The sequence below is a fragment of the Falco cherrug genome, chromosome 5, assembly GCF_023634085.1.
Source record: "Falco cherrug isolate bFalChe1 chromosome 5, bFalChe1.pri, whole genome shotgun sequence".
In the NCBI taxonomy this organism is placed as follows: Eukaryota; Metazoa; Chordata; class Aves; order Falconiformes; family Falconidae; genus Falco; species Falco cherrug.
The window spans coordinates 44,053,767-44,068,202 of NC_073701.1; the positions used below are offsets into that span (position 1 = coordinate 44,053,767).

A 14,436-nucleotide genomic window follows, 5' to 3' on the forward strand; every position below is an offset into this window, starting at 1 on the left:
AAAACTTGTGAGAAACAATGAAAGCCAGCAGGTTTGTGTGCTACTGTGAAGATGAGCCCACTGCCTGTTCCTTTTCACTGTCGTTGATCTTAGAAGTTTTAGCCAGGCTGATAAACAGCAATAGGAGGCAGCCTTATTTACAACACATTAAACAAAAGATAAAGTGGAGTTCGGTGCACCATCTAAAAAAGGGACACCTCTAAAAGTGTTATCTATTGCTCTCTGCTCCTTTAGTGACCTGGCTGCATTTCCCTGTCATGAGTAAGCATCTTCCATGCTGTGAGACAGCCCTGTTCCACATGATGCCAATTCAATATGACCATCCTCCTAGTTTCATGGAGCAGAAAGAAAACAAGCCCTTTAGGAGAGTGTTAGCAGTCTCCTAAAGTAGGAGAACATATGGGCATACCCTGTCGCTTCCAAAACTTCCTTCACTATTTCATAACAATGATGTTAGAGTTGCCCTGGCTCCCCAGCTGCCCTTCTGGATTTCAGAGCCCCAAAGCCTGGCAGCAGCATACCCTTCTTCTGCAGAAGTGGATGTCTGAGAAGACAAAGACAGCGATAATCTGGAACTGCGTAAGAATAATCAGTTTTAAATTCTGATTGTTTATGGTTAACTGTTGACACCTCCACCAGCGGGTTACAAAAAGTAAACAGGCATGTGATCTTCAGCTACTACATAAAAGTAATGCCATTTTATTCCCATAAGATCTCCCAAGAAGCCAGCAGTAGTACTGGGAAAAATACTCCAATGCCGCAAGCAGTCTTTGCAAGACTGCAGAGTGCTGCCGGCAGCACCTATCACCCAGTGGGGTTCGACTGAGAAAAGCAACCACGTTAAACTGACAGGCACTCCTCGGGATGCAGTGAGAGTACATCCTTTGCACGTTGGCAGCCACTATCAGACAATGCTTTCCTATTCCTCTGGGCCTGCAATGCCACCTGAAAAAAGCAGAGACACTGTCCACCCTGTGATTCCTCAAACTGTTTGCTGCCAGCCTGATACTCCTGCCCAAACCCCACACAGCTGAACTGGGGCTACACCCCACCTGGCAGAGCTACACCCACAACAGCTGCCACCCAAGAGCAGGGGTCCAGCTGGGTCCCACACACAACCTGCGGCTGCTGCCTGGCAGCTAGAGCAAAACCAGCCTACTCTGGTGTGTTTTACATGTAAACTTGATGTAGCTAACAAAAAAACACGGGTCTGTTTAAGTCCTGTTAGAGCACTCTTTGCTCAAGGAACCTGCACTTAAAATGTCCAGTCTTATGCTTAGCGAGCTTAACTTGATTAGCAATTACATTGACATCAATCCAAAGTGAATCCAGTGCTTTCAAACAAGCCATTTTACTTTGACACTAAACGACAGAATGTGGCCTCTTGTGTTTGGGAACCGACTTTTGAAAACTGAGAGCAGCATGAGATGAGGACAGAAATATTTATTTCTTCTTTATATCAAGAAAATAATTCATGTAAATACGCATGTAGTACAAAATTCCCTGGGGAAAAGTGTGAATGCCCACAGGCACAGAGCATGGGAAGCTGCGATGGGATGAACCAACCCCTTGCAACTTCCTAGAAATAAGTTTTCACCATTCCAACTACAGGAGTACATGTTCCTGAAATTCAGGAAACTTACTGCTAATGATTGCTCTAAGGTACGGCAATTCTAGTGGATTTCAAAATGAACATGTGAGCAGAGTAAGCTATTCTTCATTTGAGGTGTTAGGAGTTAATAAAATAGTTACAATATACTGCAAGTTAAAGCACATTAAACAATCAAATGTAGGACCATTCAGAAGGAGCAGGTGAGACTCACCAGACTAGATGGAGTCACTGATATCTCAGCAAGCTCCCTCTGTATATGAAGAAGAGAAGCTGGTGCTTATTCTAGAGCACATCCCCTCTAGGCTAGCACACTGAAATCACTTTGAGGATTTTCCCATGAAGTGTCTGTTTCTCTTCATCAGCCATCAGGAAAGGCTAAGAAAGATATGAGATTTAGGTGTGGAGAAGACTGGAAAGAACTAATATTGGGAGAGAGAAACCAACAGGCCACAGAGAGACATTCTCAGCTGGATCCAGGGCCAAGAGGTAACAAGCCTCCTGGAAGTATTTTCTTCACCTGTGGATCAGTCTCTCCAACTCCTGATAAAAAGCAACCAAATTAATTCCAACTCAAACAGATGGCACCTATGTCACAGTTCAGAAAAGGACATTTGTTCATGGCTTGAGCATTGTGTAATGAGACTTAACATGCCTTAACTTCAGACTTTCATTTGACTTTCCACCCTTCAGTTTCTCCAGTTCCCTCCTCTCATTGCCATTTCTCCAAAGGGTAGAACTTTGGGTAAGAAGGTTAAATGTAAGAGTTCTTCCCACATTTCCAGGCCAAAGGACACTGGGTGCCTTCCTCCTTCAGTTGTGTCCACCACTTTTTGCATAAATACTACACAATAATCATTTAACCATACCAAGTTATTTGCAGAAGCTTCTCACACATTTTATGCCACTCCAATCTCTTCTTTCATGGCAATAATTTAGGTTCTTGTATATTTGCATGGATGTACCTCTACATACATGCAGCATGTAAGCAACCAAACTGTTAAATATTTTAAGTACCCTGACCATTCTCAAGAAGTGAGGCAGCGTGCAGCTCTCACGTGAGGCAGAGGGACAGCCACCCAACTGCAGTTACCTCTTCCTGAAAAATTTCCAGTGAAAAGGGTTCTTTCTTTAGAAATCCTTAGCCAAAAAGGCCTTCTTGCAGTTCATATTACACCCCACCACCACCGATAGAGCAACTGCCTTCTACACCACTGCAGCTCCCCTGGACGCTGATCTTACGTTATCTGCAGCCCAGGCTGGATCCACACTGCCTACAGCTACATCTGGAAAGCAGGCCGCCGAGAAAATAATCACTTGAGAACCTAATTCCAGCAAATCAGCACTGCCATTTATCTTGGACTTGAGCAATACATAGTAACAGTGGAGGCAGTCAAACACATACCAAACTGAAAGACCATGAAGATGAGGGATAAGATTATCGACTGAATTCTGAATGTGCAAAGTCAGTTTCCCAAAGTACCGCCGCCATGCTACCTAATGGGCAGGTAGTGTGAAGGCTGCAGAGCAGCACCCCACGTTCCTGTAGGTGTCTTAAAAGCAGCTGTACAATGCTTCTAAGGTTTCTAGCAATCACATGTTTAGTTCACAAGCAAAATTTGCCAGGCTTATTAGCATAGAAGCCTGGGGCAATGAGGTTTAGAATAAATGGGAACTTTCAAATATACACAAGAAAGAGGTAAGCTAAATTAAAAGCTTGTTGGTTCCCCCTACCCCCCGTAAATTCTCTCATTTGTCCTCAAGGACAGCATATAAATGTGTGCATTACAGCCCATATGATCAGACACTCTCTCAAGAGCTATAAACAATGGGACTATGAGTCATTATTAGGCTGGAATTACATTCAGTTCTTTCCCACTGACTCACCATATGGATTATTTGTCTGGTCTTTTGCTCTCTCTGCTTCCTCCTCTCCCCCCCAGATCATCCATGACCCCTTCCCGAAACTGCAGCATGACTCTGTTTGCTTCGCACGTCCCAGCCCTTGCAGCCAGGTGACAACAGCAGCCTGCAGGGCTCACACATACAGGCGATGAACTCACCACGTCCCTGACACCCCCAGCCGTGTGCCAGAGGCTGCCAGCTCCCCAGCAGATGTGACAGCAGCACCAGGCTCCCACTGTGTCTTGGGCATTGTGGTCTGACATGACACAAATCTACCAACCCTAACAACTTAGCTAATTTTAAGCAAGAGTCAGAAAAGCCTTTTCTGCTGCCCCACCTACCAGGATGGCAATTTCTGGCAAAGTGGAGGAAGGAGTGGGCTTGGATATATACACATCTTAACCTGCTGCAGCTAGGTCAGACATAGCAATACATCAAAGCTTTCATCTTTCATTTAAAAGAAAAAGGTAAAAGCTAGTTCCTAGGCTTCACAGTTGTAGAAAAAAATGTGTTGAAGTTACGACTTCCAAATCTTCAAAGGCAGATTGTAAATAAAAAATGCTGACATTTATTGCTTTTAAGCAAATCACATACTGGAGTGTGACTCATTAACATTGGAACTGGCAAGCACCGAAGCAATCATGTTGAGAATGAGATCATGATGCAGTAGGTGTGCAGCATTCTCTTTTCAGTCTATTCACTATCTCTATCCTACAGTAATAAAGAGGAAAGTTTCTTTTCAGTCAATAATATTTTAATGTGCTTTCCAGTGCCTATGGAAATAATAAAAAACACATTTCTGCTTCACTGAGAAAGCTTTTGACACATACTTGATCTCATAAAATACTGAAGGGCATATGACGCATTCACATGAATAAGTCAAAAGGTTTCATGGTACTCGTAACGGTACAATTAGGAAAGTGCAAAGGCTGGGGTCTTAGATTTTAAAAGTGCACATCACATTAGAACTCCAGTCTTCCTCGTATTGATTGTAAACTACTTACAAAGGGATGCTCCTGTAGATAGGAGGGGGTATACAAAAACAGGCAAGAAAAGGAAATCAGCGTATTCGTACTGCATAATTAGTTATGTGGTAACATCAGTTTGATAGTTTAGGAGACGTTTTGTATACATATCGGCTTGGTGTGGAATGAACTTTCACATCACTAGACTCTACGAATAGCTATTTCAAATTTGAATGACGCCCACATATTTTTCTACGGAATAATCGCAGAAACTCTCACTTTCAGTATTCAGAGGCAGTGTCCTCCTGTCTATGATGAAGGACTTGACAATTCTGCAAGCAACAATCTTTGAAGATAGTCATAGGAACATTTGGATAAACAATCAAGCAGATATATCTGTTCAGCTGTCCTTCTGAAAAGTACTTTGATATCTGCAACATGTTTTTCTCAGTTATATTACAAAAGCCTCACTCATGTTAAAATATATCCAGACAACAAATGAAGTATGATAAATATCATCAAAATTTAGAGTCTGGTACCTTCATCACACAGAAACAGATCCTTTACAAACATGGAACTAAATTTATCATTCGCTTTAATGTCATCATGATTCAGACTGATATTGCCATTTCCACTGCCTTATTTTTTCCCTACCAATCTGAAGTCTAAAAACAGAATGACCTTATCCTGACTGCAAGCTGGGGAGTTAAACAATAGCCTGTAAATGACAAAGGAAGCAAGCGGTTAAGTGTTAAAAAAGAGATTATTATAATACAAGCTAAATTTAGAGGTGGAACTGCAAAGGTTAGTTAGGATCACTAGTATAACTTTATAGCATTAGGAGTATCACACAGGCAGCTTGGTTTTCTTTTGCAATTATGATACAGTGTCTTCCACACTAGTAAACAAATTTCTGATTTATGTACTGTAGAATGTGAATGTTACCAGACAGAAGCAACTGTTCTGGTGCAGCCATCTAGGGAAGGGTGTTAGGCTCAACCAAAATGGATCTTTTGCTGATTGTGCAGACAACTGCTTACCAGAAATTAGAGAAATCCCTCTCCCGCGTTATAAAGTATTAGAATGAATATACAATTGAGATTCTAAAAGTATCTTAGCTGTATTTCATTTCAGCCTGGTGTGAAGTTGATTAAAATGTTGCATATATTCTGCAATTGCTTTAAAACTCTACAGTAAATCTTGAAAATCTGCTCCACTGATTAGCAAATTGAGTTAAGCTGCAAAGTCACATCCAGAAAATTGAAAGAGAAAAATAGGAATACATGTTCCTGTTAATACCAACATATTAAGCCACAAAAAGTGAATGAGAAGGATAATTTTCCCCCATCTATGTGAACTTAACAATCTTCAGAACACCTGCAGTGACCTGCAAATTAAATCACAGCAAGCAGGGACTTCATTATGACCCACTGAAAAAGACTCTAATAATTAAATATGTGTGTGTATATTTATACAATAAATTTACATATATGCCCCAGCGTATATACAAATAAAACTTGGTTTAAACTTTAATGCATGGAAGGAATGTTGTCTTCCAGTATTATTCTTAAAGGACAAGAAACTTGTTAATTAACCTGTGGCCAGCAGAAGTCCAAAGACACTAATTATTACATGTTCTCAGATTAGAAAAAGCAGTAATAATTGAATTTTATAGAACACAGAACAGCCAGGGCACACTCGGAATTTCTTAATTGCAGCCAATGTCAGCAGATGATACTACTGATACTAGAAATCTGTCTTTAAGTTGATCTTGGAGTTAGAAGCTATATCCAAGCCTTAGTTCCATGTTATAGCCCTTTAGGTAAGTGTTGCTGTCTGGAACCCTACCGTGAAAGCTGGGCAGCATCCCCAGCCCTCCCCCTGTTGTTGGGCACTTTAGACACTTCTGCTCTTCGCATACATTCAAGGCTGCTCCAAGAACACTGAAGTTCTCCTCCCTTGTGTTCCTTACAATGCTAACAGAGTCATTTCTTTATCGTTTTATTCAGTTACATAATCAGCACATAAAACAATCACACCGGTTTTTACAGTGCCCCAGAGAAACCGCTAAGCTAGAGGCCGTTTCCTGATATCCGAGAGGTAAAAGCATCAAATAAAGGTACACTTCTCAAGAAAACTTGAAAACGTTGTTGCAAACCTTGATGAGGCGCTGAGTAGCTGATCACAGGAATTACAAGGTAAAGATAGTTGCCTCTGCAAAAACATACTCGACATTCTCTCAGCCTGGGATTTCTCATCCAGTATCATCTCATCCCTATTTCCCTTCCTCTTGTGTTGTCATGGGTCACTTCCAGTAGAGAAAACCTCAGAACTTAAGGATGCAGCATTTTACTTGTTTTTCTTAGTTGCAAGTCATTTCTCCTTGCCAGCCTTGCAGTCACAGAACTGGGCACTACAAGGGCAAGTTTCTGCTGTCACGCGTGCAGCATTACTGCTCGTGTGGATTTCTTCCCAGCAGCTGGGAGGAAATGTTCCTTCTTGTTTGGACAAAAATATCAAATGGTTAGGAAATAAAGAGTTAGGAAAAGCTGTATACAAGATTCATGCTTGAGAAACACAAGGGCATAGAAGACTTGGCCACTAAGAAAATTCCACTGGACATTAAATTACAATAATTCAGATCTGTTCATTTATGGCAAGTCAGCCATTTTACTGTTGACCTACTTTGTATCAGCAATAATTTGTCACAGTGCATTCTCCAACTGCTACTGAAAGAAAGGTTGAAACCATACATTAAGAGCACAGTGTCAAAGCAATTGATGTTAATTATACCCTGCAATTCCTATGTGGATGAAATTGTCACTGCTAACCATTAATACAGCATTTACTGTCTAAGCCCAGCTTGCTCTACCAACCCTTGAAAGCCACTGAATTAACACACTGCTTCACAATGTTCACATCGGAATGTAAATCTGAAACATGTAAAAATAACCTCTGCTATTACACCAAGAATGTGTAAATATACATTCCTTTTTAGGAGAGCTATTTATCTCCCGTCTATGTTAAGTTTCACTCTTTAAACTAAAAACAGCTTTAATGTTGTTCAGTCAAGTGGCAGCTCTTGCCAATATAAACTATTTTCCCTAAAAACGATGGCATCAAGTAGAGGAAACTTTGGAAAATAGAGTGCTACTTGATTTATGGAAATTCAGAAATAAGCTTTACATAGATACACAAAAAAGAAAAGCAGCAATGTTCTTCATTTTATTCACTACTAACCTGCACAATAACAAGAGAACATATTCTCCCAGCATAAGCAAGCAAGGTTAACTGGGACACCTTATGCGTATTTAGGGCTCATGTTCAGTGACATCTGCTTAACTTGGTGACAGGAATGTTTACAAGCATCAGCACGAACCAACCACTCCAGGAGCATTAACTAGATTCTTCATGGTTTGCACATCAGTAAACTGTTTTGTAAGGCCCTACTGTTGCGGTACAGTTCCCCCTGCTTTTAAATCACCTCTGAAGCTACTCTTTTATCCATTTAAACTGAAGGCATTCAAGAGCATACAGGCTTTAGCAATATTTAGCCTTCAGAGCTGTCATCACACAAAACAGCACAACTTGATCTTCTGATCCAAGAAGACTCTTTTTAGCGATGAATAGGAGAGACTTTTTTCATCCTATGAACTGATTCAATATGAGATACAACAAAAGTAGAAGCTGGTGATGGTATTTTCACATCAGAAGAGTGCCTCACGTAGGTTATTTCCAATTTCTCACATAGACCAATTAAAACAAACCAATAAGAAAATCCCATGGTGCGATGAGGCCCGTCATACACAATCTACCCAAAATCTTTGCAGAGTCAGCAGAAAAGCAGAAAACTAAAATCAGCATTATTAGTATTTGAACGAAAGCCTTCACATCTCTAATCAGACTTAAGCATGGCCTTAAGATCAAGAAAAAGAGCGTGGTCTGAATGACTGCTTAAGCCAGACGTACGTCTCCAGAATAAGCAGGAAAAAACCTACACAACTACAAAGAGAACAGAACAGAGATTCTTACAGGGTACATGCAAGTCTGTATAGGACGAGCATCATTACCGAACACGAAATACAAAAGCAAATTTGAGTGCATAGGACCTGATGCCACATACAGCATAATGGGGGAACATGCTGTGAGAAGAGGAAACATTTGCTCACCTGGCAAAATGACTAGAAGGCAATTTGTACATTTTATAAAGACAGTCACTGAATGGTCAACAAGTCTTAGCAGACTGGTCCGTCAGTCTAAGAGCCGTAACGTTCCAGCTGTGTATGACTGAGCCTGCCCTCAGAACACCAACAGAACAACAGGATTATTCAGTGCTTCACAAGGAAAGAAGTCCAACTAGAAAGAAGTCCAACTAATTTAACTAACGTGCACTGGGCAAGCAGGTCTCGAATGTGCTCTCTCATCTCTAATACCTATGTTAAAATAAAAGCCTTGCTGGTTTCACAATGGCTCCTGAAATGAAATTGAAAGGTGGCAAGCATTTAAGTTAGTGCATTGTTTGTTCTACCTGCACCAAAACACAGGATTGGCAACAGCCTCCACTTAGAGACACACTCCATTTCTCTCAGGAGTCCTTCCTGTGCCCCGCTGCCACAGTATACTAAGTACCTTCAAAATGAGACAAGGGCACATTGTGTGCACATTGGGGTATGTTTAAATTCCAGCTGGAAGAAATCCCAACAACTCTGAGGACACAGGTTGCACCAATTACTCGTTACAGCTGCAGTTAAAAATTATGCCATGAATGAAAGCACCCTACCATAAAAGGACTGAAATATTAACCATCTAAGGGAGCAGGCTCATTCCTGGTTCAGCATCACATGCCAGCCTCACAGATGGAATACTTGCTGCCTTGCAAAGCTATGCTTATCAGAAAGAAAGTACTGACAGCTGATGCTTTCATAATGTGCATAACTCATTGTCAAAGACGAAACATACAGCTACCCTTTCTGCTGCTGTTCTTACTGTGCAGCAGAAAAGACTATAGGCAACACCAAGATACACCAAGCATAGCTCAGTCAGCAGGAAGCTTCATGAAAGTTTAATATAGCTTTACAGGAAGCCAAGCTCAATGTTTTTCTTTCTATTCAGATACACTTATGCTGTCTGTGGACATGTAATGCAACAGAAATGTCTTTGAGTACTCCTCCTGCTTGAATAAACCTCTTGCTTACAGACTTAACTTGAAAGCATCATATTAAAAGCAGTAGAATCTTTAAGGTATCAAGATGTGAGCCTAAATTTTGACTCTACATCACAAGCTAACACCTTGTTAAAGGAAGTGCATTCTGAACCTTTAGTAACAGATCTGTTATTGCCAGTTCCAGATACTGAGCAAACTCTTTTAAAGTTCACTGCTTCACGAGCACTTACGCTTCCACCAGCCTGCGCCAGAAAGTCATAGTGCTGGAGGAGCCTTAACAATTTAAAGCACTGATGTTGACATACATATGCAGATAATGGTAAAAATGGTATTTGTAAAGCTAAACTTTGAGAAAACCAGTGGGAAAGAAAACCTAGACAGTTCAGTCTTATGTTTTGCTTATCTATAATCAGTTATATTACAGACCAGAAGACTGAAAGACTTTAACTGGAGATAGGACACATTACTATTACCACATTGTAAAGGCTCATAGGGGAGCAGCAGCTGCCACAATGCGTGGCAAGCCTGAAGCTCAGTTCCATCCACAGCTAGCAAGTTTAGGTGGCAAGTAATGATTATTTTCCTTCAGAGCAGCAGCAGCTCTCAACTGACCAAGTTGGGTAGGCCTTTTATTAAACACTCACAGAACAAAGTACACAGGAGATAAGGAATGGAAAGTTCTTGAGTTTTACTCCAGCACTTTAACAAGTGCAAATAAAGTGGTAAGGAATTTCTCTCAAGTGTAACTAACCACTGTGCTGTATACAAATGGCATTAGTGTGGTGCTTAAGTGAATCACATCTCCACATCATTCATTAACTTTGAATACACATATAAGTATGGGCTTCTCACTTTGCCTCAGCCAGCCTTTTAAGTTTGGGAAAAAAGATCTACATACCTTTTGTTGAATCCCATCTTAATGATTTTTAAAGTGAAAGTCTTGCATCTGAAGAAAGCAAAAGGCGAGCAACCTTTTCTGTAGAGTGCTTAACCTGCTCTTAAGGCTAAGGGACACTTGTCCCAGGAACTCTTATGGAGCAGGGAATCCATCAGGGAAGAACTGAGAACTTGTGAGCAAGTAGGTCAAAATGGACATTTAGGTCTGCTATATCCTTCATCAGGAAGCCAAGTAAACTTTAATCCTCTGGATTTATTCAAGTCATCTTTGGTGGATGTTATTTCTGTACCTTTTCCTCATATCCTGGAATTATGGGGCCTGGAGTTATTTCCACATTGACTGACTTTAAAAGGTTTAAAGTGACATGTACATCATTGTGTTTCCCTATACTTCCCAAGCATCTATGTATGAGGTCTTCATTAATCCACGTCTGCACCAAGTGTTCCCTAGCATCAGGGTGCCATTGACATTAAGCCTTTATAGTACCTATTTCATCTCTACTGTGAGACAAAAATAGTTTAACTGATCCTATGTAATCACGACAAGAGATTAATTAAAATGCCAAGATAGGAAACAATTTATTATAGAGAGAAGAAAAATTTCTCATCCAAAATATAGAAATCTGTACAACTTTGCCACAATCAATATACATGAACTGTACAAATTTACACCAGTTCATAATTTACCAAATAAAAGATGACTAACAAAGTTCACAAAATAGATGGTGGTTTGTGGAAAAGACTTTTACCCAATTAAGAACAAGGAAATTACAAACCAGACCTCCACTTTCTAAAAATAAGAAGTTTACTCAATCTTAGAAAACTACAAGCTAGCAAATGTACAGATAGCTGGCTGGTGCTAACACCACAGTTCAGACAGTGTCTTTATATGGTCTTTTTAAAGCCTGTTGCCATGGCAGATTCTGATCACTTGCTACTTCTGAGGCCAATGTAAAGATCTGACCATTTCCCCAGGTCATACTTACTAGTTTATCTTATGTACATTTATACATATTTGTAAGTGCTAGGTAAAAGTCTGAAAAATAAGATTTCCAGTACTATGGTGTTCATAACAATAAGTCTTGTTACTGAGCTGCCAAAAATGCTAATAATAAATGTAATAGTGCAAATTTACTCTGCAAGACCTACTGCAGAGAATCACTTTATAAATACAGATTGGGGTTGAAAATTGGTGTAGAAATTAAGTAAGATGTCTGGGAGAAACTGACCCTTCCTAAATCTTCTTCACTCCCTAGCAAGTTGCGATCATTTTGACTCACAGGCTATTAAATCACTGAAAGGTACTGTCCAAACTATGGCACTGTCACTTTAAAGTATACCACTCTAACGTGTGCCAGATCTTCACAGCTGTGACATGGTTTAAATTCCATAATCCATCCCCAGAGGTGCCCACCCAAAGTAAAAACCAAATTTATCCATCCATTTTAAGGTGATCCATCCACAGACTATATCTTAACCTGATACAGTCATCATATTGTAGCTTTTGGAAGGGCTAGTTCTGCCCAAGAGAAGTTCCTCCTTACAGCTTATTCTGCTGTCTACCATTTGCACGTTGGTGTTATTTTGGCTACCTCCTGCTGGTGCAGCTTCATACAGCACACAGATTGAGCCATCCTCTCCAATACGGTAAGACACTTCATACGGGTCAACCCATAGAGTGAGTTCGCTCGGAAGAAGCTGGAACAGTTCCTGACTGCTCAATCCAATACGCTGTGCTGCCTGTCCAATGAGAGGATCCATTTTATGGTTGATCCGGATACATCGGTAACCTGATCCCTTGCACGGCTTTTCTGGGAACCAGTGGTGTTTATAATGTTCTATAAAACAAAGAAAAAAGATTATCCTCCTTAATTCTGTATTCAAAAAGATGCGCAGTGATCATTGTTCTCTTGCAAATTTCACACCTCAACAATGTTCAAAAGCTTATTACTTTAGCATCCAGTGACCTGAAAAGCCATTAGAGCCTTTATTTTTGCTGACTGCTTGCCGAAGTGCAGTGCCCCTTGGGAACTACTTGCATACAAAGTTACTGTTCAGTGCCACCATATACAGTGAACAGTGTTCGCCATCTGAAAGGAGTGAAACGCAACTTCCTGCCACTCACAGAAACGAATATAAAAATACAGAACCGATTATATACATAGCAGAAAAACTCAAGGGTCTCATAACTCCACGAAGCAAAAAAGCAAAAAAAAAACCCCACACCTTTCCAGCACTCTCTTGAGATCACCCCCCCATGCTTAGCTCCTCACACTCTTGAGAGCACACAAAAATAACTAGGGAAGGAGCCGGGCTGTGTTTACACGCAGACTCAAGGCGTATTTCCCCACTGCTCTTCCCAGCCCGATTTCCAGGGCGGAATACAGGCAACTTCACTTACCTTTGGAGTTTTATCCCCCCCCCAAAACCCGACCGTTCCGAGGCTACGTGTAGCCACCATCAAGCGCACTGGGACTACAGGGTCGGGGTTAAAAAACCCGCAGGGCAGCGAAGAAACGCTCGGCATTTGATCCTAACTGGGGCTGTCGGGTGGCCATGAGATGCTTCCAGAAGAAAGGGGAACCGAGACTCATCGTCCGTCGCTGAATTTTACTTGACACAAAAAGCAACTTCGGGGGGTTTTCCCCTTCTGGAAACCGGGCGGTCTGAGCCCTTGGAGCGGAGCCCGATGTCGGGCTGCTCCGAAACCTTTATTTGGGGAGCCGGGGGGGCTGCCTGCGCGACGCCCGAGCCCCTTTTGTTCACAGCCCTCTCCAGCCGCCCCCGCCCCGGGCCGGCTCGGCGCGGAGAGTCCCCGGCGGGGCCAGCCCCGGCCGCGGAGCCCCGCTCGCCCCCCGCACCTGCCCCTGCGGAGGGGCCGCTCCGCTCCCCTCCTCCCATTCCGCCGCCCCGGCCACGGAGCTGCCGCGGTCGGAGGTGCCGCCCACATCCCGCCGACCCGGGCTGGCGGCCCCGCGGCCGAGGGGCAGCGCGGCTCCCCGGCCGGAGCGGGGGAGCGGCTCCCGCCGCGCCCGCACCGCCCTCACCTGCCAGCAGCTCCTGCAGGCTCTGGCTGAAGGTCTGCAGCTGCCGCTCGTTCATCAGCCCCTTGGTCCGCAAGAACTTGGAGATGAATGCCACGGCCGCGGCGATCTCGCGCATCATGCTGGCCCGGGTGTACAGGGCGGGATGCATGGAGGCGGCGGCGGGCGGTAGCCAGCTCCCCGGGGCGGCCGGCGCTGGGACGGGACGGGGCGCGTGGCGAGCGGAGCGGGACGGGGCGCGGGGGCGGCGCGTCTCTAACTAGGAGAGGAGCGGGCGGCGGAGCCCAGATCACATCCCGGGGGCGGCAGCCTCCGCCTCCTCTTCCTGCGGCAGGGGGGCGGCGGCAGCAGCAGCGGCGGCCGCGGCAGCGCACACCGCATTTCCTGCTGCGAGGGGCGAAGGGAGCTGCCCGCCGACGGCCGCCTCTTATAGCCCCGGCGGGCGGAACTGGCGTCAGGGCGCAGGGGGCGCGCCGCCGCCAATCGAGCGATCGCACCATGATGACGGCGGGCGGAGGGGCGGGGCCGGGAAACGGGGGGGGTGACGTAATCGATTGTAAACAAATAGAGCCGGGGCGCGCGGCGGGGTGTGGGGGCGCGCGCCGGGCTCGGGGCTGCGCGCCGCGCAAGTGCTTCCGCGCGAGTCGGCCCGCGCTGCGGGGACAGGGGGGTCCCGGCCCGCCCCGCCCCAGGAGCTGGGCGGGAGGCGGCGGCGCGGAGCAGAGCAGGGGGACGCCGGTGGGGTGCGGTGCGGTGCGGTGCATCCCCGCGCAGGTCCCGCCTGAAGGACCCCGGCGCGGGCAGGGTGAGGCCGCGCTGGGCGGCGGCACGGCCGGGCTGCCCGCCCGCCTG

General features: G+C 44.1%; 1 protein-coding gene across 1 annotated transcript; it reads right to left on the reverse strand.

Annotated features, from left to right (window-relative positions):
• Window positions 1-11,094: 11,094 nt before the first annotated feature.
• On the reverse strand, window positions 11,095-13,993 carry BTG1 (BTG anti-proliferation factor 1). Its single transcript, XM_055711581.1, has 2 exons — window positions 13,588-13,993; window positions 11,095-12,378 (listed from the first exon to the last, which is right to left on the reverse strand). The coding sequence occupies exons 1-2, from the start codon at window positions 13,733-13,735 to the stop codon at window positions 12,014-12,016; spliced, it is 513 nt and encodes a 170-aa protein (XP_055567556.1). The 5' UTR covers window positions 13,736-13,993; the 3' UTR covers window positions 11,095-12,013.
• Between the last annotated feature and the right edge of the window lie 443 nt (window positions 13,994-14,436).

Bases quoted from the DNA above. Each gene is read 5' to 3' on its own strand.
- BTG1 (XM_055711581.1), bottom strand. From the start codon at position 13,735: ATGCATCCCGCCCTGTACACCCGGGCCAGCATGATGCGCGAGATCGCC. The intron at 12,379-13,587 runs GTGAGGGCGGTG...TTTGTTTTATAG, and splicing joins CCTGCAGGAGCTGCTGGCAG to AACATTATAAACACCACTGG.